This window comes from Hippocampus bargibanti, linkage group LG17 (assembly GCF_051943395.1).
Source record: "Hippocampus bargibanti isolate YZ-2025 linkage group LG17, ASM5194339v1, whole genome shotgun sequence".
NCBI lineage: Eukaryota > Metazoa > Chordata > Actinopteri > Syngnathiformes > Syngnathidae > Hippocampus > Hippocampus bargibanti.
In genome coordinates this window covers 11,004,001-11,029,363 of record NC_142750.1, presented here as the reverse complement: position 1 = coordinate 11,029,363, position 25,363 = coordinate 11,004,001, and the positions used below count along the sequence as shown (strand labels likewise).

Below are 25,363 nucleotides of genomic sequence, written 5' to 3'. Positions count from 1 at the left end.
CAATAACACCGTATTAGCATTTAAGCTAACAAATGAAACTATTTAAGCTAACTAATGAAATTAATGAAAGCTAATGAAAACTAACCATGTGTTCACTGTTGTGTATTGTGAAGCGTTTTTGTCTGCTGTGAACATAAATAATATGTATTGTATTGTATTGTGGTTTGAACTGCTTAGTGTCTCAGCCACACGGTGAAGAGTTTGCCTGTTCACCCTGTGCCTCTGTGGGTTTTCTCCCGGTTTCTTCCCACATTCCAAAAACATGTGTAGCATCATCAATAAAACACTTTCAATTCTTCTTAACTCATTCACTGCAATTCCCGAATTTATTTGGGAATTGAAAAGCATGACGTGGTGCGCCATTCCCGAATTTGTTTGGGTTTTGTTTTTTTTCCTTACAGAGGTGCGAATAAAGCACCGGTCAGACCTCTGGCAATGTTTTTGCCTTCCACCAGGGGACAGAATTTGCCTTTTGTCCATGGTAGCGCTTTGTTACAGCTCCAGCTCTTTGTAAAGCGCTCTATGAATCAATATGTATGTATTGTATTTCCATTTCAAGCTCAGATAACTCCAGACCCATATTACTTAGGAATTAACACTTTTTCTGATGAAAGAAGAGAGTCTATAATTTGTTACACTGCATTGAAAGTTTATGTAATCTAAAACTCAATATTCTGTGGGTCCTGCAATTTAAGAGAAAATGACAAAAACCCTGGCACTGGAGTGGACACATTTTTGCACAGTGAATGAGTTAAGTGTGAGTGTTGGGGTGCGTATTTGTTTCTCTGTGCCCTGCGATTGGGTGGTAACTGGTTCAGGGTGTCCCCAGCCTACTGCAAGTGAGGATAATGTTAAAGTACTCTATGTGGGCAAAAGTAGTGTGAGGCAATTCCACCCAAAGAGTGTGAAAATTGATGCAAACTGCATTTTTTGATACTTGCACTATGTACCGTTTTTTTTATGAAACAGTTTTGCACATTTATAGTATACAGTTGACATTTTTATTTTGCTATGCTTAGAATATCTTGTTTTCTATCCTTTCACCCCCCACCACATCCCATCCCCTTTCAAATTGCTGCTGTTGACTGCAAATGTCCCCATTGTAGGACGAACAAAGGTTTTTCTGATTCAGATTTTCTCTTTAGACCCCGCCCACTTGCCCAGTCAAAGGTCACTACCTTCACCGCTGAAATACTGCAGGGTCACCTTGCCCCCCCCCCCCCTTCCGTCAAAAGTGTACTCCTGTCAATGTATAAGGAGGCTTACTGCGTGCTGACGCTGCGTGATTCAAACACGTCGAAGGTGTCTTTGCCGCACACTCGTGGTGAATTAAACATTAGAGATCGAACGACTAAACGATGCCCGGTGGCCGCCGGGTCATCTACCCTTTCAAGGTGACGGACAGCAGACCACCTGTGCAATACACACATACACACACGCACACATTCCCCCCAGGCACCCCAATCAGCAGCATAAGTCACTTTGAGGCACAGGTCAATTAAAAAGTAATGTAAATGTAAATGAAGAAGAGTTAAAGAGGCGGAGAGGACAAAATGGCGTCCCCTTTCACACACAACGGGCATTTGCTTAGGTACATTAGCAAATCACATCACAGTATCCATGCATGGATATTTAAAGGACAACCGACACCATGTTTTTGTGTTACCTGACATCAGAAAAACGTTTTACAGCATCTAAAATACCCAAAACACGCAGACTGATATTTTTTGTCAAATGAAAAACAACAATAAAAATGACTTAAAGTGTCCCAAAAGTGCCACAAAATGAGCTCGGAACTGGGAAGGTTCAGAAAGTCCCGCCCCTTTGTTTGTGACTTCACTCTTGGTCACAAACTGCCTTGCTCCAGAATCAAAACAATGGCTTCAGAGAGTTCAGATTCGGAGAAGATGCTTTCTTGTTACTCATCCAGTTATGAATATGATTCAAATAGTTCTGAAGAGGAAAGCATAAATGTTTGCAATCGATTAAAGAAGTCCTTCCGTGTCAAATTGAGCCGTCTGGACTCCAATGTAGCGCCCAGAAAATGCACAAGATGGTGCACAAGCTCCGTTGGAAATGGGCTGATTTCTCTGCTTGGAATTTGTGTCAACTTACACGTTCTTTATGCGTGTTACCGCAATTGGCTGCGACACACAACGATTCACCATTGCGTTATTTATGTAGTTTTCCTTATAATTTCGCGATCAACACGGTGTTTTCAGATGAAAAAAACTGCCCAAAATGTATTGTGTCGCTTTGTCGATCAGTGGCGTTCCCTACGTGACGTCACTCACAAGACTTCCTGAATATTCAGCGGGAGTCTTAAAACGTAAAATGTAGCTATATGCCGTGGAATCTTTGTAAAATGCGCTCAGTAGAAGTCATTTGAAGTGATTTTACAAATTATGGACACAACTTGTCCGGAGACGTCGGTTGTCCTTTAAGAATTATTCGTGGAATCTGCGGTAGATAACTGAAGTGTTGCCCAATTCAGAAACGCTGCTCTTGTGGAATTACACCTTGCCATCTGTTCAAGCGTTCATATGGAACTGAAGAAATGTTTTGGAGAAATAATTCTGGCAACTCATCAAGATTGTGAGATCCAAAGTGCCATTTTCACCGTCCACTCTCCCGACTTTTCCTTATCTTTTCAAAAAAGTCTGAAAAGATTCCGCCGCCGTGCTCGCTTGTTCCCGAAAAGTGCCGAGCTCGGCAGGCGTGGCTGATAAGCTCATTGGCCGAGATAACAAAAGTCTTTGCACAAAGACGAACACGGCCGTCCTAAAAGACCAACGCGCTGCGTCCGTAACGGTTAAGTGCTAAAACTCCCAGCATGCACTTCCCATCTTCCTCTTGGCCGCTTCCCAACGGATGAGTGCCACATTGTCCAGTAAGCAAGCGAGCGACTTTGCGGACTCACTCAGAGGGTAGCTTAACTTTTTTTTCTTTTCCCCATTAAAGAAAAAAAAACACAGATAAGAGTCATGCTGTCAAAGTCATCTTCTTCGCAGAGGTACAACAAAAAAAAAAGCCAAAGACAGCGATGCAGAAAATGGACATTCTGCTGCTGTGGATTACGAGTCAGGGTCATTGACTTTTACACGTCCAAGAGTCGAATATTGGCAGAGAAAACCACCATGTCATCAATGAATTAGCAATTTAGCAATCAACGTAAGCCACACTTGCATTCCGACACCCAAATCACTCACCAGTCTTTTCAAACCACAACTTGTTCAAAGTTATGATACTAAAATGGAGAAAATGATGATGCGACGACATGCGGACAAAATAATACCTGTACTTCACATTCATTGACATTGTTTAATAAATAAAAAAAATCTATTTATACAATCAATCGATTAATTTATGGGATGATCGATAGCATAAGAGATTCTAAAAATATTGCAGGACATGATATTTACAGTACAGTGATACCTCGGTTTACGACCATAATTCGTTTCAGAAACCTGTTCGAAAACCGAAACAGCACTTTCCATTAAAATCAATGTAAAAAATCTTAATCTGTTCAAAGTCTAGAAAACAACTTTTTAACTATTTCATCGCACAAACCGGATAAAAACTTAATAATAGAGCAGGTCATGTGTAAAATTCTATAAAAACAAACTTATTTTCACCAATTTTCTTTCTGTCACGGGGCGTGTTGGTACCTATCCCAGCTGTCTTTGGGCAAACACAGGGCACACTAACTTTTCAAACCATCCTCTGCTTGCTTTAAAATGATACTATTCAGGAGATCTTAACCAAATATGTCTGCATCTTCGCAAAAATAAAACAACAACAATATTAATGCGTTGGTCACAATGAGGAAGACGTGACATGTAAGGAAGTGACGTATAAGGAAGTGGAGGGTAGTCGAGTGATGCATTCAGATGCACTCAGTTTGGTTGAGAACCAAATTTTGATTGTATACCGGGGCATAAAAAATATGACATTTTTGGTTGAAAACCGAATGGGATGAGACGTTCGAAAACCGAGGTTTGACTGTACTGCAAAGTCGTGTTTCCACCTTGTCAACTCTGAGTTTACTTCTACCCGCGGCGGACCGTCAAGGCCTACAAAGCCTTCTCTGCTGGCTTAAAAATATCTGAATCACAGACTGATGTTAATTACTGTATATTTGAATGAATTCTTATTAAATACTATAATTCCAAATTGTCTTTTAGCTTCCTTTCATAACTTTTCACCTGTTGTGCTGCTTCCAGATGTGTACTTTCGTATTCAAGCATTTAACCAATCACATTTCAGCAATTATTCATTACCGCGGTCAAAAATCTACCCGTACGCCTTCACAATCAGTTCTGCAGGCCCCGGAGCATAAAAATCTGTCGATGAAACAGTTGCTTTGACCAATCAGTTCGAGTTGGTAACCCAAGGCCTGCTCGAAGGCGCTGGCAACGTCGGTTTTCGCCAAATTATGATTGGCTAGTCACATGATTGACTAGTCACTAGCCAATCATAGCATCACTAGCCACTAGTGATACGTGCATACTGGCCAGAGCTAGCACACTGTATTGGTAGCATGCATAAGCAAATTCATTTTGGTGTCGAATTAATAGCGGTTTTCAACCCACAATGGCTTAATGAGGAGAATAAATGGATTTGGTTGGAGATTTACTGTTAAAGCCATTTTCAAGATAAAAGTGGACATAATTCAAAAGGTTGGACAGCTCCGAAGCTTTCAAAAATCGCAAATATTTCAATTTTATGAGGCAATCAGGAATCCACATGTTCTTAGTAAAAAATGTGGACAGTTTAATGACAGTGTTGCGTTTCTTCAAGTCTCAGGTTATTTCCTGGCCAAGCGCACCCTCTCGTGGACGTGTATTAATATCACACCACATTCGCAGCTGACCGATTCAGACGTAGCACTACTGAAGGCCTAGGAGTGACATGCACGGCCCGCTACTGCATTTACGATACAGCAAAGTCATGTTTCCACCGAGTCAACTCTGACAATGGAAACAGAAAAACATTCACATTGCAATTCAGAACAAATACACCTTTTGAGACCTACGGCACACGTTTACCATTATCTTATCCTTGACTGCCCGCCCTGACCTCCAACCACCTGCACACAAATTTTAACACCCAACCATTTTGTGGTTGATGTTGTCTGCTGTCACAGCAGGAGGTGGAGGGGTGGTGTGAGTGAGGGTCAAAGAGTTGTGTGTGTGTGTTACGGGGACACATCCAGTATTCAGTGTGGTGCTTCGCTGCGGCTCTCTCTCCTTGCTTATCTTTAACGTAGGAAGAAAACGCAAATGGTTGCAGTGTGGCTGCGTCAAAGCGGACCCCGCCGTCACCGCTGTGGCAATTGTCAATTCAGTGAGTGTCCAGGTCATCTCTTCTTGCTACTGCAGGACTGAGCTGCAATCAAATGCGGGAAAAACGGGTGAAGCCATGTTTTAAGGAGTCAATTGACTCCTGTACATATCCCAGCGTCCTTTGCATCTTCCCACTCAAACATTCATGATGAAATGTATCACCCGCAAAAAAACATTGACGTACACAATACCAATACAAAATACACGTGTGAGGTAACAGGGTTTGTTTTTGTCAACCTCACTTATGTTGATGGATTATAGTATGTGTGACATTGAATGTGTGTTGCCTGGAAAGGGATGTGGGAGTCGGTGAATAAAGTGTAGTTGGCTGTTGTAAATTCTATATAGTCTGTGTCGATTCACTCAGGCCCTATCACTGAGATTAAGTCTAATCCACAGGTGTCAAAGTGGAGGCCCGGGGGCCAAATCTGGCCCGCCACGTCATTTTATTCGGCCCACGAAAGAAAAGCAAACTTGTGAAATTCCATGTTGCTTGAACCGAAATTTCAAATTGTCCATTGTAGACCACAATTACGGTCATTAATTTTGACTTCAAATTTGAAAACTAGTTATTCATTAACTCATTCACTGCCATTCCTTCATAATTGAAAATATGATGTGGTCGCCATTCCCAAATGTGTTTGGTTTTTCTTCTGGGGAGGGTGCCACTCAAGCGATCGTCAGACCTCTGGCAATGTTTTTTCCCTTCCACGAGGGGGCAGCATTTGCCTTTTGTACATGTTAGCACTGTTGTTAAAACACTACAGTAAAGTGTCGTTATATCAATATTGGTTACATTGATAGTACTGCTTATTACGACACTATTTTCATTTCGCGGCAAATTTCTAGTCTTTTATGTACAATTAGTTCCGGTTAGTACGATACCTGGTTATTATGATAATACGCTTACTACGGTGCCCTTTTCATCGTCCGCCAGCCATTTTGCTCTGCTTATATCGATACAAAAGCAGCTTAAGCTGAATCGATATTTGCTTCAGGGTTTCTATACAGTACCACCATTAGCGATATCTGTATCGGTCACACCGTTGGTCACGTGACCAGCTTTCATGTCTTGCTCACATCTTTCATTACGGCAATAGCATCTGAAACATACGGTAGTATCCTTATACAGTTGTTCAACAGCAATTTCAACCATGGGGAAACGTAAGAATTGTGATATCGGAATGAAGTACAAGGCAATAGTGGCTGTGGAGGACAATCCAACAAGAAGCAAGAGTTTGACGTGCCGCAAAGTACTTTTTCAACGTAAGTAATGTAAACGTTGCATTTTTTGTTTAAAAAAACACTTGGGATTAACTCATTCAATGGCAGTCACAAATGTATTCGGGAATTGAAAATATGACATGGAGCGCCATTCCCGAATGTGTTAATATTTTTTTTTCATGCTTGGTTGCCCATAAAGCGCTGGCCATGGCCTCTGGCAATGTTTTTCCCTTCCACAAGAGGGCAGCGCTACCCTTTTTTCCATGTTAGCGCTTTTTTCCAGCTTCAGCTGTTGTCAAAGCCCTATATAAACAAATATGTATGTATTGCATTGTATTTTAGACAGCCGCCCTCATTTCAAGCTTATATAACTGCATACCCATATAATTTAGGAATTAACTCTTTTTTCTGATCAAAGACGTCTTTTTTTTTTCATTGACTTTATGGACCTGTGAAATCATAAACTAAATTGAAAAAGAAAGAAAGAGAGTTAAGTTTTATTATGCTGCATTGAATGTCCATGTAGTCGTAAAATTCAATATTCTGTGGGTCCTGCAATTTGAGTGAAAATGACAAAAACCCTGGCATTGGATTGGACACATTTTTGCACGTCTGGCAGTGAATGAGTTAAAGATCAAGACTGACAAGAAGTGAAAAGCAAAGAAAATATGGACTGAATAAAAGTATCGGGACACATGGGAAGTTGCAAATGTATGAAAAAGTAGCCTTTGGGCAAAAGTATCGGGACACATCCATCTCAGGTGTGGGGAGTGCTGTCCCAATAAATCTGTTAACGTGACTGACTGTGTCACACAAGTGTCGCGGCTTCTGCGGCTGCTGCTGATGATGTAACCTCTATGACACGTGAGAGGCATGCGCGCTGACTCCACACAAGCGCCGGCCGGGCAGGAGAATATGTCAGCAACACCACAGTCAGATTCACTCACATCCACACAAACAAATACACACAAATATACAAAAACACACACACACACACACACACACAAGAGTGGTCATGTCCAGGTAAAAATAAAGAAATAAATAAAATAATGCTTCCTGTTGCCGCCTCACGCTGCTGTTGCTGCTGTGATCATGTGCTCCTCGTCGTCCTGGAAAGCGATCTGAGTGAGCCACACTGTTCCTCATTAAAAATTCATTCTCTCATCCAGCACCACTACGCTGGCATGGCACGCCCACACACATACACGTGTACACACACACACACACACACACACACACACACGCACAGGGAGAGAGTTAACAGGCACGCTGAACTGGATTTTTACATCATCTTCCTGGCAACAGCTTCCCCCCATGTACAAATTCCCGGATCGGCCCAGTTTCCGTCTCATGCCGGAGCGCCGGTCTTTCCCGGCATGACACGACTTCCTGTACAAATACTGTTTATGAAATAATGTCCCAGTGACAGCAAAGAAAGTGACACAAGTCTGCTGGCTGGATTCTTGGAAACTTGGGATGCTAAATGTCATATAGAGGCGAATGAAAATAACATATGAAATTTTGAAAGAACCATTGGCAAAACTTGCACACGCAACATGCAAAAATACTCCCACATAATATGTAGTTAAAGCGCTACGTAAAGGACAACCGACACCATTTTTTTTTGTTTCCTAACTGACATCAGAAAAATGTTTTATAGCATCTAAAATACCCAAAAAACACAGGCTGATATTTTTAGTCAAATGCAAAAACAAACAATAAAAAATGACAAAGTGTCCCAAAACTGCCACAAAATGAACTCGGAACTGGTGAGATTCAGAAAGTCCCGCCCCCTTGTTCGAGACATCACGCCAGGATACTCCTTCACAAACTGCCTTGCTCCAGAATCAAAACAATGGCTTCAGAGAGCTCAGATTCGGAGAAGATGCTTTCTTGTTACTCATCTAGTTATGAATATGATTCAAATAGTTCTGAAGAGGAAAGCGTAAATGTTTGCAATCGATTCAAGAAGTCCTTCCGTATCAATTCGAGCTGTCTGGATTCCAATGTAGCGCCCGGAAAATGCACAAGATGGCGCACGAGCTCCATTGGAAATGGGCTGATTTGCTCGCTGGTAATTTGTGTAAACTTACACCTTCTTTATGCGTGTTACCGCAATTTGCTACGATACACAACGATTCACCATTGCGTTATTTATGTAGTTTTCCTTTTAATTTCGTGATCAACACGGTGTTTTCAGATGAAAAAAATGCATTGTGTGTCGCTTTCTCGGTCAGGGGCGTTCCCTGTGTGACGTCACTTAGGGCATCGTCATCAACTCGAACACAAGACTTCCTGAATATTCAGCGCGAGTCTTAAAGCGTAAAATATAGCTATATGCCGTGGAATCTTTGTAAAATACTCTAGAAGTAGAAGTCATTTGAAGTGATTTTACAAATTATGGACGCAACTTGTCCAGGGGTGTCGGTTGTCCTTTAAATCAATATGTATTGTATAATAATAATAATAATAAGAATAATACATTTCATTTATCAGCGCCTTTCAAAACTCTCAAGGACACTTTACAGTCACAGGATATTTTTTCTGCGGGTGAGCAGCGGCAGCGGCAGCCACACGCGGCAGCGTTCACTCAACCTGGAAGTATTGTATTTCAAATAACGCCATATAACATGTATGAAGTGGCATTGTGATGCAAAAACTGTACTTATTTACATTGATCGTATTTTGTTGCATGATGTGATAATACTTATTTACTTTTTAACTCATTCACTGCCAATCCCAAATTTATTCAGGAATTGAAAATGTGATGTGAGGCGCCATTCCCGAATTTGTTCAGGTTTTGTTTTATTTTTTTGCGTGGAGATAAAGCACAGGTCAGACCTTTGCCAATGTTTTGTCCGTTCCACGAGGGGGCAGCATTTGCATTTTGTACAGCTGCCATCACTTGCACCTCATATTACTCCAGGCCCATATAACTTAGGAATTAACTCTTTTTTTCTGCTGAAAGATATGATGTGGAGTGCCAATCCCGAATTTGTTCGGGTTTTGCTTTTTTTTCATGCTTGGGTGCCAAAAAAGTGCTGCCCATGGCCTCTGACAATTTTTTTCCTATGCAAAAGGAATTAAAAAACACATTTCCCTCCCACAAGAAATTTTGTGTTGCTGAGAGATGTTGATATCAGAGGCTGCATTTCCCTAAAAACGGACATTATACGCCCCTGCTCACCACTCTCGGGACAGAGCCCACCCCATCACAGTCACGAGGGGTAGCGGCGGGGCAAAATTGGCGGGTGCAGGTGTAACAGATGGAGGAGAGCGCGAGGTCGGCTCATTCGCTAACTCTGAGGATGAAGGTGATACGCTCCAGCTGGCTCAGGAGCTCTTTGTCCTGTAAAGCTATTGGCCTGTCAAACAGCTGAGCCTATCTTAACTTAGCACCAACATGAACCAACTTACAATACCGCATCATAGCAAGTTGTTGGTACTTGTAGTTTCCGGAAGTTCTAAATCAGATGTTTCTAACTCACCCCAAGGGTACCTGGAACACTCTAAAAAAATGCTACTATGCTCGATGCTAGTTGATGTAACCTTGCTTAGTGACATCAGTGGTCACTTGCGTATGTCGGTCAGTAGTTGACGTTGTAGTTAGTGTATTTGGTTGTTGGTGGACTACACACTTGTGCTAGTCGCAACATTACTGGGTCGATGGTTGGATTGAATTGGATTAGCCTTTCTTAGTCTTGCAGTGGATAAATTTACATTACACAGCAGCAAAGTGATGAAAGTAAGCAGAAAGGAAAGGAAGAAGTAGAAAATAATATATAGGACCTGCTGCAGCCACTCTCACTGTGCCATCTTGAAGTCAAAACAACAACAAAAATTAAAAAACAAATAATGTAACCCAAATAGAACTGCATAGTGCCTCTTTGCAATGTTTTGATGATGATACTAGTGCAGCGTGTTCTACCGGAAACTAATTCCTTGTGTGTTCTACATACTTGGCAATAAAGATGATTCTGATGTAACACAACACAAAAGACACATACAGTCATTTAATCTTAAGCACTTTCTGCACCCTCTTTGTTGCATGAAGCAGTTCTAGATGAAAGAGAAGATCAAAGCGTCCTTTAAATATGCACTACTACGAGCTAAATGTTGAAAGCAAACACGAAGCTGTAGCGTCCATTGACGAAAAGAGACTATCTCACATCTCCTGTCCCACGTAAATCCGCTTAATTCCAAGCCGCGACAGTTGCAATGCCAATGATACACTAGTCACAATAGTAATTCTTGGTGACTGTGCTAATAGTGACACAAGTGACTAGTTGTTATGCTAGCTGCCAGAGATGAGCACCTAATTTGCCAGCCTGTCCTCCGTTCGCAACCTGGGCACACTTCGGTCATCGTGCCTCGCTCTTTATTCAAATTATAATCAAGCGCATTCATCCCAAAATGGTGTTGAGATGAAAAAAGAAGGAGAGGAGTTCTGACATGGCGATAAAGTGTTGCCTGTTAAGAAAACAGCGTGTTTGGCCTTGTTATTTTGCCTCCCGACATCACATGCTTAACCCGAATATGATGACTCAAGGAATGAACCAAAACCCACGTCTGTCCTTGATTCCGTGTCCTTTTAAAGAAAATAAAAATTAAACTTCTCATCCTCCAGCCACAAAATGGCCGTCTATCCGCAATGAATGGACCTTTCCATCTCCGCTAGCTGCTTTGCTAGTCAGACATTGTTACTCTACTCACCATGCTTATAAAGCCACGGCAGTCACTACGCTGTAGACACAATTCATTTACATTTGTAGCTACACCCACGTGTATGCTATTCAGTATCAACAAAACTGGTTCCTATGCCGGTGCGTACTTACTGTACTAGTCACTAGTCATTATGCAATAGTTTCTACGCTTGTGGCTAATCCTTGCACTAGTCACAATGCTCGTGACTAGTTGCAATACTGGTTGCTACTTAAGTTGTTGGTTGTTTGTTGCTACATTAGAATTTTGCCATTCTCCTTATAAATATAATACATTTCATTTTTAAGCATCTTACAAAACTCTCAAGGTCACTTTACAGTCACAGGATAAGTTTTTCTGTGGGTGAGCAGCGGCAGCCACACGCGGCAGCGTTCACTCAACCCGGAAGTAACTCGGATAGAATAGTAAGACAAAGGGATAGAAATCTAGCTAGCAAGCCAATAGATAGCAAATAGCTAGCCAGCTAGATAGCTAGCCAGTCAGCCAGATAGCTATTGTACGGTATTACAGAAAAGACAATGAGAATTGACTTAGCATAATATTTCTTACTAATGTCTACATAAACAAAAGTCAAAACAACAAAAAAGCTAGTGACTACACTAGTGGTTAATTACCAGTTGGTAAGAGAGTCCAAAGTGGGTAGGATAGTGGATAGTTACTCTGCTAATTACAACACAAGTTGTTAGGCTAGCGTCAACACTGTTGGCAAGACATTATGCATACCACAATGCTCGTCACAGTTAGAGTCACTTAACTAGTGCCGAGTCTTCTCACTGTTTGCTAATCTGGTTTCTACACTTGTAGTTTGTCACTATTTTTCCCCCAAGTGGCTATGCTAGATGGTAAGCTAGTAACTACAGTAGCTGATACACTAGCGGCTAGTCAATGTTGGTCTGCGGCCCGCGGCGTTTTACTGCGCTCTCATACAAGCAGAATTGTGTCCCTATTGATTTGTTCTGTGCACACAACAACAACTGGTGGGAATCAAAAATGCAGCCTCGGGTCACTGGACTACAGCACTCACAGAAAGAGTCAGTCAAGAACAGGATTAATTCGGACTGCAGTCTAACAAAAGGAGGCTCATCTTTTCGCCCCCGAAATGAATATCAACACAATGCAAAACACAATGTTCCTCCAGGGGCGGGGGAGGGGGGGGCGGGTTCCTGCAGTCAAAAGGCATGAAATAGCACGATGTCGCACCTCTTAATTGTCTTGATCTCTAAAAATGTTCGAGGCCCATTAACAAGACAACTGTGAACTAAAGTAGGCTGTAAAAAATGGGAAAAATGACATTTTTAGATTAATATTGGCCAGAATTAAAGGACAACCGACGTCTCCGGACAAGTTGTGACCATAATTTGTAAAATGGCTTCAAATGACTTCTACTGAGCGGATTTTAATAAGATTCCACCGCATATAGCTATATTTTACATTTTAAGACTCGCGCTGAATATTCAGGAAGTCTTGTTTTTGAGTTGGTGACGAGTCCGTACGTGACGTCACTGAAGGAACACCCCTGGCTGAAAAAAAAGACACATTGTAGTAGCAGTCCTTCCATCACGTCAATGTATTTTGCTGTACTTGTTTGGTCTGACAACCTCGTGTTGCACCAAAAAGCCGCCAGAAGAGGGCGACCAAGCTCAATGGAAGGAATTTATCAGCCTGTGTAAACGGGCTGATTAATTCCTCACAGGAGCTTGGACGCCATTTTTATTGGTGTTTTGCATTTGAATAAAAATACAGTGCGTGTTTTGGGTAATTTAGATGCTATAAAACGTTTTTCTGATGTCAGTTAGGAAACAAAAAAGTGATGTCGGTTGTCCTTTACGGTTAAATTTCAATTTTGACAGATATTTATAGCCTTTCACAACTTTTTCTGTTTCAACAATTTCATACCACCTCCCAATTGCAAGATTGCACTGACCATCAATTTAGTGAAAAAAAATCTGCAAATTAATTTCATTCGTGGATTTTTCGAGGGAAAAAAACATCTTAATTTCTGCACGCTAAACTTTTAATCGCTCCTGCAAAATGGAGATGGCCCACCTATGTTCTCAACAATTCTTTGAGCCGTTGTAAATTACTCCAAAAGTCAACTTCACACCAAAAGTTCTGGTAATTTCAATATTAGTTATTTCAGAATTTCAACATTAGTCCCCCCCAGGCCTCATAGTTCCTCATCGTGATCCTCGGTTCCTACTCGGGGTCACCCAAGACATGCCAGCGTCTTACCTTCTAGGCAGCAGGTCCTCCAGAGCCCTGAGTGCGTCATGACCTCCTCGTTCTTCTTGCTGGTCTCGTTGTCGTTGCCGCTTTTGCTCCTGCAGACACCTCGAGAGTAGAGCCAGTAGTCTGTGCCCACCGCGATGGTCATGAGGCTGAAGGCCGCGAAGGCGCCCACCGTGGTCAGCAGCATCTGCACTCCGCGGTCGAACAGGCCCATGTTTCCGCATTCCATGAAAGGGGGACCCCCTTTCCGCTTGATGTACAGGAAGTAAATATTTGACGGCTTGCGGGACCTCGGCCAGGCGGAAAACCAGGAGGACGGGGATGAGGAGGACGCCAGGAGCCTTATGGTTGCGTTTGGATGCGGACCAGCCAGCGGAGAAAAAAAAGACCCCCACAACGACCAGAACGGGAAAAGACTGGAAATCCTCTCTCTCTTCTTATTCCGCCTCTCTGGAAATCAAAAGAGAAGCAGTGCAGGCTGAGCTTGTGCAGCCAACCTGTTTGTCTGCTTACACGCACGTCAAAGCCCGCCAGTAAATCACCATTGAAATGTTGCGTCTTGCAAGCCCTCGCAATGGACAAAAAAGGCCAAATCGAAGCAAAAACGCAGACATGCCATTAGGAGGGAAAAAACATTTGATTCGTTTCTGTTTTTCCCTAAAATTCCAAGTCCGTTCAGGCCCGAATTTAAAAAACAAGAAGGCAAATCAAAGCAAAAATGCATTCATTGCATAGAACAAACAAGTGCAAAAAAACGCGAGGAAAAAAAAATCACATTTCAATCGCACAAATTGCCTTTTTCCTAAAATTCTGATCCTCCGTTTCCATATGGAGCCCTAGAGCCGGGTCAAGGCTTCTTTCCGCCGGGAGTGGGGGTCTGCGCTCACCACGCGGGGATCCAGCGGCAGTGCGGGGGGCGTCGGTCCAGATATGCCGACCATCACTCGAGATGCGGTGGGCGTGAAGAGGACGACGAGTCGACCATACGAACGCTGCTTCTCCTTGATCCTATTCGAGTCGGATGATCCAAAAGGCCACTTAGGATGCAGCGCTTGCCGTCAAACGCCTCCCGATGTGTGCTGGGGATGTGCATGCATGCCCCCTTCTTCTTCTTACTTGAAAGATGTCACGATGGAGAACACATGGAGGCTCGTCGCTGTACAGCCTGAGCTCCTGCGTTGCTATAAAAGAGGCTGTGGTCGTGCGTGTGTGCGTGTGCGCGCGCTGCACCACTCATGGTTACACCAACGTTTTTAATTGGCTTTGCGCGAATGGAGGGGGAGTCGGTTTCTTTCTGTAGCGCTCCCACTTTGCCGCCCGCTCACAGTCGAGATTGTGCATAATAACCAGGCTATTACTTACGATTTGGTTGCGGGTTCGAGGAGTCTTCCGTGTTGCTATTAGCCAATGGAAAGAAAGCTGGGGATAAGAAGCGCAAACAAAATTGGTCGCGTTGGATGCGTATGTTAAAAAAAAGTGTTAACTACTTAGACGAGAAGAAATAAATTCATGTGGTGCAGAAGGGATAGCGATGTCTTTGGCGCGACTTTGGCGACACTTAGTGGACAAATTTGCTCATTACAAGTACAAAAAAGAAATCACATTCTGCTTTCATTTGCATGGCCTTATATTTTGGCTACGTTTTTGGGTTTCTTAATTGGTTTTGTGTAGGTACACAATCTTTATTTAAATAATGAAATTGGTGCTTTGAAAGAAGTATTCTTCAATCGTAACTACTTTGCAGTTTGGATTTCTGAGTGAAAATGACAGTGGAGGAGCAGGTTCAATTATATTTTCAAAAATATTCCTGCTTTACTTGCAATCCAGCAGCATTTTGTTGATTTTGGGAGACTTTACAAAGTTTCATATCTGGCTAAATAAGTAATACCTAGACGTTTCTCAAACTAATGATCACGTTTTTCATTTCATTTGAAACTCTTCCAGTTTCAAAGGTTCATTTTGTTTTTTTTTCTCCCCGGTGACACGTTCGAGACTTCAAAAACAGTTTTCATGATCGTAACCAAATGCACGTTTTTGAAAAGAAAAAATATATATCATAAAAGAAAGTATAGATTAAAATAAACAAGTAGAATTAGTGCATACGATGTTATGACGTTTTCGTGTACCGTGCTGACTGATTCCTTTCCTCCTTCCCCCTTTGCGGTGTTTGTTTTGCATTGGTGTCAACGGGGCTTTGCTAGTTTGTTTATTTGCTGACGATGTCGAGCTTGAAAAGTGAATCGCCATTGTCGCTTTTGCTGCCGAGCCTTCGGGCCACGGGTGTGCTGCTGACTGACTGATGGTTTGTTCGGAAGCAGCATCCAGAGTTCTTATTACGTGAACACGTTGCAAGAAAAAAAAATGTGTCAACACTCGTGTTGTGCTGTGCTGTCATGATATAAAAAGTGCTTCCGCCATGGGCTGAAAAGGTGCCACAGATGACCGCTGAAGAAACCTTTTCATCGATGGACCAATCCTGTACCACAGAGCTTACACAGACATTATTATTGTATTGTTAAAGATTGTGACGCATCAGTCGGATTTTACACTTTGGAAAAAAATATTTCTAACTCGGTCTCAAGAGCTTGCGAAGCATGTCACCGTTCACCTTGGCCACAAGGAGAGTTTCTTGTCAGCACGCTTTGAATGTTCAAATATTGAAAAAGAGTGTTGACTTTTTACCCTTACGAGACGCTGTAACTGCATGGTTGACTCTCTCGTGACGCTTGTAAACCTGCAAACCGTGACGACATTTGAGAAAACATTGGAAAGGTTTAGGCCAATTAGATTTTATTGATTGGGAAATTAATTGCGTGTATGTGCGCAAATGTGGGTGTATGTGCGGGCGGCAGGTTGTTTTGGTCACCAGGTGCCATCCTTCAGTTCTCTTCATCTGGAATTATAAGAAAATATTTTCCCGTCAGGTGTCAACGGTGTCAGGTCATCGTTAAATGAGCGACTTCCCCCTCTCACCTTCTTCCTCCTCTTCCTCTTCGTCCTCCTCTTCATCCTCCTCTTCGTCGGAGCTGAAGGTTCCGTCGGGAAGGCTGTAGACGCGGATGACTTGCTGCGGGGGGCAAATTGAGGGCCCATAAGATAGCCGTCTGTCTTGAATTCATTCTTGCGCGTTATCCTCGACTATTATTGTAAAATGTACTTTTTGAGGGGGGTCAGTTGGACATTAATCTTCAAGTGGGAGTGACAGCCTGAAACCGGGCCATGCTAAAGTCTTTGGGTGACGACGTGAGGGTTGGGTGTTACTGACCTTGTTGGGGTCCTTGAGGATGAGGTATTTGCCCTCGTCCAATTTGCGGCAGATGTCGATGACGCAGCGTAGGATGCCCCAAGCATTCTCCATGCTCAGGTTGATCTGGCTGGCAAATTCGTTGGGCTTGAACTGCTGGGTGCCAAGAACCACGTGGCGGGCAGAATCCTTCACATGGTAGCGGGACACGTAGCTGCATAGAGACATTTTGATGGATAAATGCTAAAAAAAAAAAAACATTTGCAGTGCTCGGAATCGGCTTTTCCATGTGATTTTATTTACCGTAATTTCCGGACGATAAGCTGCAACGATGCGGCCAATTTATGCATTTTTTCTAACGGCCGCCAGTGGCGCTCGAGCACTAAACGCAAGAGTGAGCCAATATATGTGCCAAGGAAGACGCAAGTGGAATGTAACTTGGCGTGTGAATCGTGCATTGAAAGTGGCCCTCAGAGTTGAATGGGAGGCTTGGATGACCAGTGGCAAGAAATTGTTGACCAAAACTGGCCGTATGCCAAGAGCAACTTTTGCACAAGTCTGCCAGTGGAGCAGTGTGGAAAAAAATAAAATAAAATCAACCATCAACAAAAGGTTTCGTCTGCTGTGTGACGGAGAGGAGAGCACAAGCTCGGAGTGCCTTTACCTCTGGATGAAAGTGACACTTAATGCGACAAAGAAATATAGAATGAGAGCGTGTGTGGCGAGGAATATCTGACGCTGTTCCAATGCGACACGCAGGAGGAAGACTTCCATGGTTTCAGGGCACAGGAGGAAGACACCAAGGACGGACGGCTCTCAGTGACTTACTGTTTTTGTAACCAGCCCTCCTAGTGAGTGCTAACGTACTTCTTCCATGTCTCAGTGACTTGGTATGTTTTTGTACACAGACCTGTTAGTGAGTGCTAACGTGTTACAGCCGTGTCTCAGTGACTTAACGGCAATTTTTTTTCACCAGCTCTGTTAGGGCTGTGTTACTACCGTAATGCCTGTTGTGTTGCTGCCGCGTTACAGGCACTGTTTTGAATGAAAAGTTAAGGTATATTATTCAAACTTTGAAAACTTTTTCTATGTACCATCTTTCTTTATTCACATGTGGAATATAGACAGGTGCGGTTTGTTTGTACAAAATGTTTTTTCCTTTAAAAATGTACTGGGTGAGGCTTATAAGGTGAGGCTGCTTCATGTAACAAAGAGGGTACAGAAAGTGTTTAAGAATAAATGACTGTGTCTTTGTGTTGTCATATTATTGTTATTTAGTTTTTTGTTCTTTTGACTTCAAGATGGCGCCGCAAAAGTGGGTGCCTTTCCAGCAGCTCCTGTATTTTGTTTTTCAACTTCTTTCTTTCCTCTCATCTTCCTGTTATTAAATATATAAATTTCTCCACTGCGAGACTAATGCAGGTAAATCCAATCCAAATCAAGTGTGCACTATTGTCCAAAAATGACGGTATTTTTTTTTTTTATTAACACCGCCGTTATTGTTAACCCAGAATACGTGTTTGGAACTCACCCCAGTTTGAGGTACTCCGAGCCGGCCAGCATGGCGCAGCAGGTCCAACGGGCCAACTTGTAGCTGTTGTTCTTGAGCTCGGTGGCCAGAACCGCACCCCGCTGAGAATCCAGCTTCTGGCGCCAGTCCACACCGTTACAATGCTGCCAGGAGACCACAAGACAGACCCATCACAATCAGAACCTCAAAAAAAGACATTGCACATTGTGTCGTCTTACCCTGGAGTCCCACTCGTTGAGGGTCTTGATGTTAATGAAGGATACTTCCCCGTTGGCCCCCGTCATCACGCCGTCGTGCTCGCAGCGGACAATTAGGTCGATGTCTTCGCCCAGCTTCCAGTGGCGGTACCTGGCGGCAGAGATGAAGTGGTTGAAATGATCATGATTAACTGCACTCTCAATCTATTAACTCATCCACTGCCAAAAATGTGTCCACCCCAGTGCCAGTGTCATTGTCATTTTCAATGAAATTGCAGGACCCACAGAACATTGCGTTTTAGGACTATATATTCAAAGCAGCGTAAGAAACCTTAGACTCTCTTCTTTCATCAGAAAAAAGGGAGTTAATAACTAAGTTATATAGGTCTGGAGTAATATGGATGGATGGATTTGCCTTTATTCGTCGCGCAGTGGAGAAATGTGTGTGAATATGAAGTGCAAATGGGGGCGCCTATACAAAAAGCAAATGCTGCCAACTCTTGGAAGGGAAAAAACGGTTGCCAGAGGTCTGACCCAGGCCTTTATCAACACCCCGCAGCCAAAAAAATAAAAAATAAATACAAAAATCGGGAATGGCATTCCACGTTATATTTTCAATTCCCAAATAACGTTTGTAATGGCAGTGAATAAGTTAATTGTTCTGTGGTAAATGTTATTTTTTTGCTAAATGCTCTTCAGAAGGCTTTGTTACCGCTGAAGCTGTGGTGAAAATGCTACATAACGAGATATTGTATTCAAAAATGTAGGCATGTGGTGCTTAACGACACGAGTGGTGAAAAGTTGCCAGATTGGATTCGAAAATGATGGGATGTCTGGACAACAAAGCATCAAAGACACCTTTCCAAGAAGCGGGCCGATCACAAGCCCTCCCCCAAAAACAAATGTTTTGAGCTAACCTATAGGCAACAGATGCCACCTCGCTCTTGTCCATGTCCTCCTCCACAAAGGGGTTGCTGGCGGGGAACTTGTGGCGTTCGCCGCCCTGAAGTCAATGCACATATGTTTGAAAAATATACTCTTTGCATTTTGTGCCCGTGAAGGCGACACGCTTGCGCTCTCACCATGCGCAAGCACTGCTGGCTGAAGTTGTGGTTGATGTAGGTGGCCTCCATGGCTAGGTTCCGCGGGGAGTTGAAGGAGTTGCCCTCGTCCTGCGGCGGCTCATTGGCTGTCTCGCTCACGGTCAGCAGATCTAAGGGGGGCGGCGCGTGCGTGTCAGGAGAGGCCAGGTGGTAACGAAGGCTAAAGCGGCAAGAGGACAACTCACCAAAGTCAGAGTTGTCACGTTTGTCGAAGAACAGCTTGTTGCCCACACGCTGCACGATGATGTCCCAGGAGTTGACCGAACGTGTGCAGCACATCAGGGTGGCCAAGATGGCGTCGGTGGCGAACACATTGCCTTGGGTCTTAGCCAGCTACACAAACATACGCGTAAAAAACATTAACCGAGCAGTTCTCCTCCATTTTTAATTAGATTTCAGAGTGGACAATCAAATTTTAAACATTTCAGCGTTGTCACTCCCCGCAATTGGGTGATAATATCACTATGAATTGATTCTGGAATCTCAATTCTAAAATATTTCAAGTAAAGATACTATAAAGTTTGTTCGTAAGGTGAATTTGTTCGTAAGTTGCTTTAGTGCAATATTTTGTATGGAATGAAGGTTTAAAGGACAACCGACGTCTCCGGACAAGTTGTGTCCATAATTTGTAAAATGACTTTAAATTACTTCTACTTAGCATATTTTACAAAGATTCAACCGCATATAGCTATATTTTACATTTTAAGACCCGCGCTGAACATTCCGGAAGTCTTCTTTTTGAGTTGGTGACAAGTCCTCACCCTACATCACTGAAAGAACACCCCTGACCGAAAAAAACGACACATTGTAGCAGTCCTTCCATCACGTCAATGCATTTTGCTGTACTTGTTTGGTCTGAAAACGTCGTGTAGCACCCAAAAGAGGCAGAAGGGGGCGACAAAGCTCCATGTAAGGAATGAATCAGCCTGTGGAAACGGGCTGATTAATTCCTCACACTGAGCTTGGTCGCCATTTTCTGCCTCTTTATTGGTGATACATTTCCCCCCAATGCTGCCTCAAAATGGCACGGAATAAATTATTTAATCGATTGCAAACATGTATGCTTTCCTCTTCAGAACTATTTGAATCATATTCATTACTGGATGTGGAACAAGAAAGCATATTCTCCGAATCTGAAGCCATTGTTTTGATTCTCCAGCAATGCAAGACGTCCTGGCGTGACGTCACGAACTGGGGGCGGGACTTTCTGAAAATTCCCAATTCGCAGCTCCACTTTTTGCAAATTTTAGACACTTTAAGTCATTTTTATTAGTGTTTTGCATTTGAATAAAAATATCATACTGCGTGTTTTGGGTATTTTAGATGCTATAAAAGGTTTTTCTGATGTCAGTTAGGAAACAAAAAAGTGACATCGGTTGTCCTTTAAGCCTTATATGAGTACGTATAAGGTTTATATATGTTAAGGCTTGTATAAATAACTCACATAATGGGGTTGTACTGAAAAATAAACAATTAATAAAATATATGCTGTCTAAAGACATGTACATGTACAAATGGAAAGAATACTGCATATCTTACGACAAAAATGTTTGTATGTACCGTTGTTCGGAACTTGAATGTTCATATGTAGAGGAGCGCCTGTATTGGCGGACACCCCTGTGTTCAAAAATAGAAATGCGCGGCAGCCCACCTTGCGGATGACGGGGTCGTCGGTAGTGGTGACAGTGTGGAAGATTCTCTTGATGCTCTTCAGTTGCTTCTCGTTGCGAGTGGTGATGCGGTCGAAGGCTTTGTCGTAGTACTCCAATGCGCCGCAACACTCGCTGTGAAGGATGCGAACGGCGTTCAGTGTGGAAATATAAGACGCGGGGGCAGTGTCACGCTTACATGTCTACAGGATCCGCCACCTCCATGTATCGCATCTTCATGAGTCTCGGGAAGTCCATCTCCTCCTTCACCTCCCAATCGCTGCGGACCTCCACTGAAGAATCTCGAGGCTTCAGCTGAGCCTTGGCAGGAAGTTTAAAAAAAAGAAAAAGAAAAAAAAAACACCCACATTGGATCAAGTTCAATATAAAACATTGAATGTCACACTTGTGAAGGATATTAAAACAATATTTCAGATTGTCTCAAAACTAAAAATGTGGACACACCTGAGACTTCTGATCCCACTTCTGACGAACGCCAAACTGTTTCTGATACTTCTTCTGCATGCGCATTCGATCCCTGGAGTGACAAAACAAAGTGGAAGAAATGAATAGACACCATGGACTGGCAACAATTGAAAAAATAATAATAATGACATAAAATTGTCTGACCTTTCTTTTTGCTTGGCACCCTTGGGCAGCGTCTGCATGTTGAACTGCGGCATGTTCCTGCGGTCCTTGTCCCTGCGCAGATTCCGCTACAATCGTGGAATGAAAGATTGAGCTGATTGACAAGCCTCTCTGTACTTTGGCGACAAGTGATGCGACGTCTTTACCTGAGCAAATCTCATGCGGTTCCTCTGGTAGGCCGTCTTCTGCATCTTGGCCGTGTCCACCAACTGGAAGCTGGTCTCGTCTTCCTCATGGAAGTACGCGTACTGGCTCCCGCCTCCGAACTGGGACGAGTACTTGTCTGTGGACGCAAAATATTTGTAGGCCCAACGGTTGCATATCAGGACACCTCAGTGACCTTCCTCTCAACCAGTCGAAAAACATTGTCATTTGTCATTGTCAACATTTACACAAAAAACAAGTCATCCTTTCAGTTCCTGATAGTATTATTCTATCACACTTAGCGCCGTTAATTATTTTATTCGGGATTTTACCCAGTTTCTGTTTGTTCATAGCACCCGAAGACAGAATGGGCTGTACACTCCAATGGGCTGTACTTAGTATGTTTCATTGTGGTGAGTGATTGTTCAAGTGAAATCTGAACCTCTGCATTCATCCTGTGAAGATGAAGATGATTGTATGTAACTTCTCTAATGCGTCTGTGTTAGCTCTCAGTCGTACAGGAGTGGTCCATCGACGAAAAGGTTTCTTCAGCTGTCATCTGTGCTTCTTTGAAGGTGTCGGACGTTTCGCTTCTTATCCAAGAAACTTCGACAGAAACTGGACGGTAGGGATATATATAGGGCCTAAACTACCAGTAAGACTTTAATTTGTTGACAAAGTTTCTTGGATAAGAAGCGAAACGTCCGACACCTTCAAAGAAGTACAGATGACGGCTGAAGAAACCTTTTCATCGATAAATTTTCTAATAATAAGTTTTCTAACTCTCAAGTCACTCACTGGTGTATCTTTTGTCCTGGTAAGTTGCTCCAGTCCAGTCGGCGACCTGACAAACAACAAGACAATGATGACAACAATGCGAGTTAAAAGAGCGATAATCAGTAAAAACGGTTCGGTGCCAATGGAGCAGACCTTTCCCAGGCGGTCTCCTTTACTGAAGGGCTGGTAAGGCATGTCCTTAAACTTGTCCGGCACAGCGCACGGACCCCATCCTGATGGGTTGATCTGAATCACAGGCGCGTTGAACTTGGCCATGACCTGTCGATGATATTGGAGGAGTTCAAATATTACTTTGACAAGTCATAAGCAGCATCTAGACTGACTGAGCCATGTTACACGGGGTCTCAGGCTTTCATAAGCACTGTTGTCTCCAGCACGGCACCGCAAAAAAGAGGCACTGCTCAGTTTGCGCAGTGGGCTAGTCATCATAGACCCTTGGACACGTTTTTTTTGTTCGAAATGCAAGGTCATTTAGAAATTATTTGCAACTGTTTTGGGATCATATTAAGAAAAACATTTGATACATGAATTCGCCCTCTCTAGTTTTCAGTGTTTTTTTGGAGGGAAAACTGTTAATTGAGACAATTTTACACATTTTAGTGAGGCTTGCAATTACAAAAAAAAAAACATTTAAACTATGTTATTATTGACTGATGTCTGAATAAAAATAACTTGTCGGAGTCGGCTTCCTGTTTGTTAAACTCCAAGATTAACAACATAGTTAATAAGCAAACTTTTTAATATAAGGGATAAAAGGTCAAGAGTTACATCACGCAACAAATGTTCAATAGTTATAAAAAGAGAAGACCAAGCCGCCCCGAGCACTCATGCTAATAATGTGACAGGGCCAGTCATCATATGAGGTAGCCGGCAGCTAGCTAAGCTAACTGGCCCGTAAACGAGTTATTCCGCAACAACTTTACATTAGTTCTCATGAAATACACGCATGAAAGTAGGTCATTTTTAATCGTCTTTTCATGGGTCACGGTATTCTTACCGTATCCGATGAGGCACGCTAAAATGACTGAAATGGGCCCGGTGAGCTTGTGAGAAAAATCACCGGACAGGGCGCCGGCGTGAAAGGAAGTGGCTAACTGCCGTCAAGTATATTGTCACTGATGTCGTAAAGTGTCGCCATCGATACCTTCATTTCGAGCACATAACCGCTCATTATTGTATTAAACGCCAACATAATTTATCCACACATAATTTATCTCCAGATAAGATTGTTGTTTATAATAGTTGGAGTTAAATATGATCGCAACCTTTTGAATGACTGCACGTAAGGAGTACTGTACTGTAGTTATGACGTGTTTTGCAGTTTCAAGCTACGACCACCAGGCAGCGTTCAGCATTACAAAAAAGCAACCTGCAGTATTCAGACAAGAACATACGCCGTTTCACGACTTATTTTCTTTGTACTGTGACATTAAGATTTTATCGTAATAAAAAAGGAGTTCACATGTTAACTTGAACATTCAACTGTTTATTTGTGAAAAAGTCTCTTCAAACCCTCACAGCGTTGAAACTGTACAATCAATAATTTAAAAAAGGAAAAATATTTCAGCTTATTACTCAGACTCGCCTCAGCCGGTGCAGCCTTCAGCCCCCAAAATAGTGTTTAAATGTGTTTTTAAGTCCATTTTACAAGACTGCACTTTTACACAAAGCCATTAAGGTCAATCAGAGGGCATCACCTCAAGAGGTCCTATCATACCCTTTTCTCAAATCATTTCAGAGGTCGTGAACACGCAAAAAACGTGTTTTTAGTCCATTAGTCAGCAAGAACAACACATACACATCTTTCTTTTCCTGCACATCACCAAAAAGCAAAAACTCATCTGGAATTCTTGGCAACAATACTGAGCCAAATTTGGAAAAACTCAAGTGGCACACAAACATTTGTTCCATTTGCTGCATTAGTTTATCTTACACTTCATCCACAGTCAGGAAGTCCATTAGAGAATATATAAAACAACACATATAACTCCAAAAGTGGTTGTTTCATGTCGTTGGTAGAAAATAAAATAGTACATTAGCGATTTGCAGATATGTTTTCCTTTCATTCTTGTGCATGTCCCATCTTCAGAGTGCCACGGGTGTTAAAACAGTAGCAAGGCCTGGCAGGAAGGAAGGAAACACATTCCCAACAACAGGAGTGTCGTTCCGAACACGAAAATCCACCACACGCCGGACACTTGTGCCAGGAACATTCTCAGTGCAGGATTACAGCTTCAGGCCACACCAACAAAGCCAGTGCAAAGGGAGGGATTTGTTTCAAAATTGATGTCACGCTCTTCCACACAAGCCACCGAGATGGTAGTTTAGAGATGAATTTGGTGTCAAATAAAGAATAGATCAAGAGGAAAAATAATAATAAATTAAAATGTTTTTTTGTTTTTTGATCCCAAAATTGTGTGACAAACACATTTCAGGACTGTAAAATGACATTTTAGAGTTTCGACAGTGAGCCCTTGAACACTTGTGGTTCAGTCATTGCAAATTGTAAAGTTTGTAAAAATAACAAAA

At 42.6% G+C, this 25,363-nt stretch overlaps 2 protein-coding genes across 3 annotated transcripts in view; both read right to left on the bottom strand.

Annotated features, from left to right (window-relative positions):
- cacng2a (calcium voltage-gated channel auxiliary subunit gamma 2a) overlaps positions 1-14,931 on the bottom strand; it is a 33,139-nt gene extending 18,208 nt beyond the window's left edge. Inside the window, exons 1-2 of the mRNA XM_089017866.1 lie at positions 14,883-14,931; positions 13,524-13,970 (exon numbers count right to left, since the gene is read on the bottom strand). Coding sequence (XP_088873992.1) covers positions 13,524-13,749 — 226 coding nt within the window. The 5' untranslated portion in view covers positions 13,750-13,970; positions 14,883-14,931. The remainder of the gene's footprint in view (positions 1-13,523; positions 13,971-14,882) is intronic.
- Positions 14,932-16,284: 1,353 nt separating this feature from the next.
- eif3d (eukaryotic translation initiation factor 3, subunit D) lies at positions 16,285-23,949 on the bottom strand. 2 transcript variants are annotated; one of them, XM_089017864.1, is made up of 16 exons: positions 23,832-23,949; positions 22,967-23,092; positions 22,835-22,880; positions 22,039-22,175; positions 21,875-21,960; positions 21,710-21,782; positions 21,444-21,565; positions 21,247-21,379; positions 19,781-19,928; positions 19,575-19,705; positions 19,410-19,495; positions 18,514-18,643; positions 18,296-18,438; positions 16,786-16,978; positions 16,494-16,587; positions 16,285-16,413 (listed from the first exon to the last, which is right to left on the bottom strand). In XM_089017864.1, exons 2-16 carry the CDS (start codon positions 23,087-23,089, stop codon positions 16,400-16,402), a joined length of 1,659 nt encoding a protein of 552 aa, XP_088873990.1. In that variant the 5' UTR covers positions 23,090-23,092; positions 23,832-23,949; the 3' UTR covers positions 16,285-16,399. The 2 variants fall into 2 exon arrangements, with proteins under 2 accessions (XP_088873990.1, XP_088873991.1); XM_089017865.1 differs by having other exon boundaries at positions 21,444-21,559.
- Positions 23,950-25,363: the final 1,414 nt, after the last annotated feature.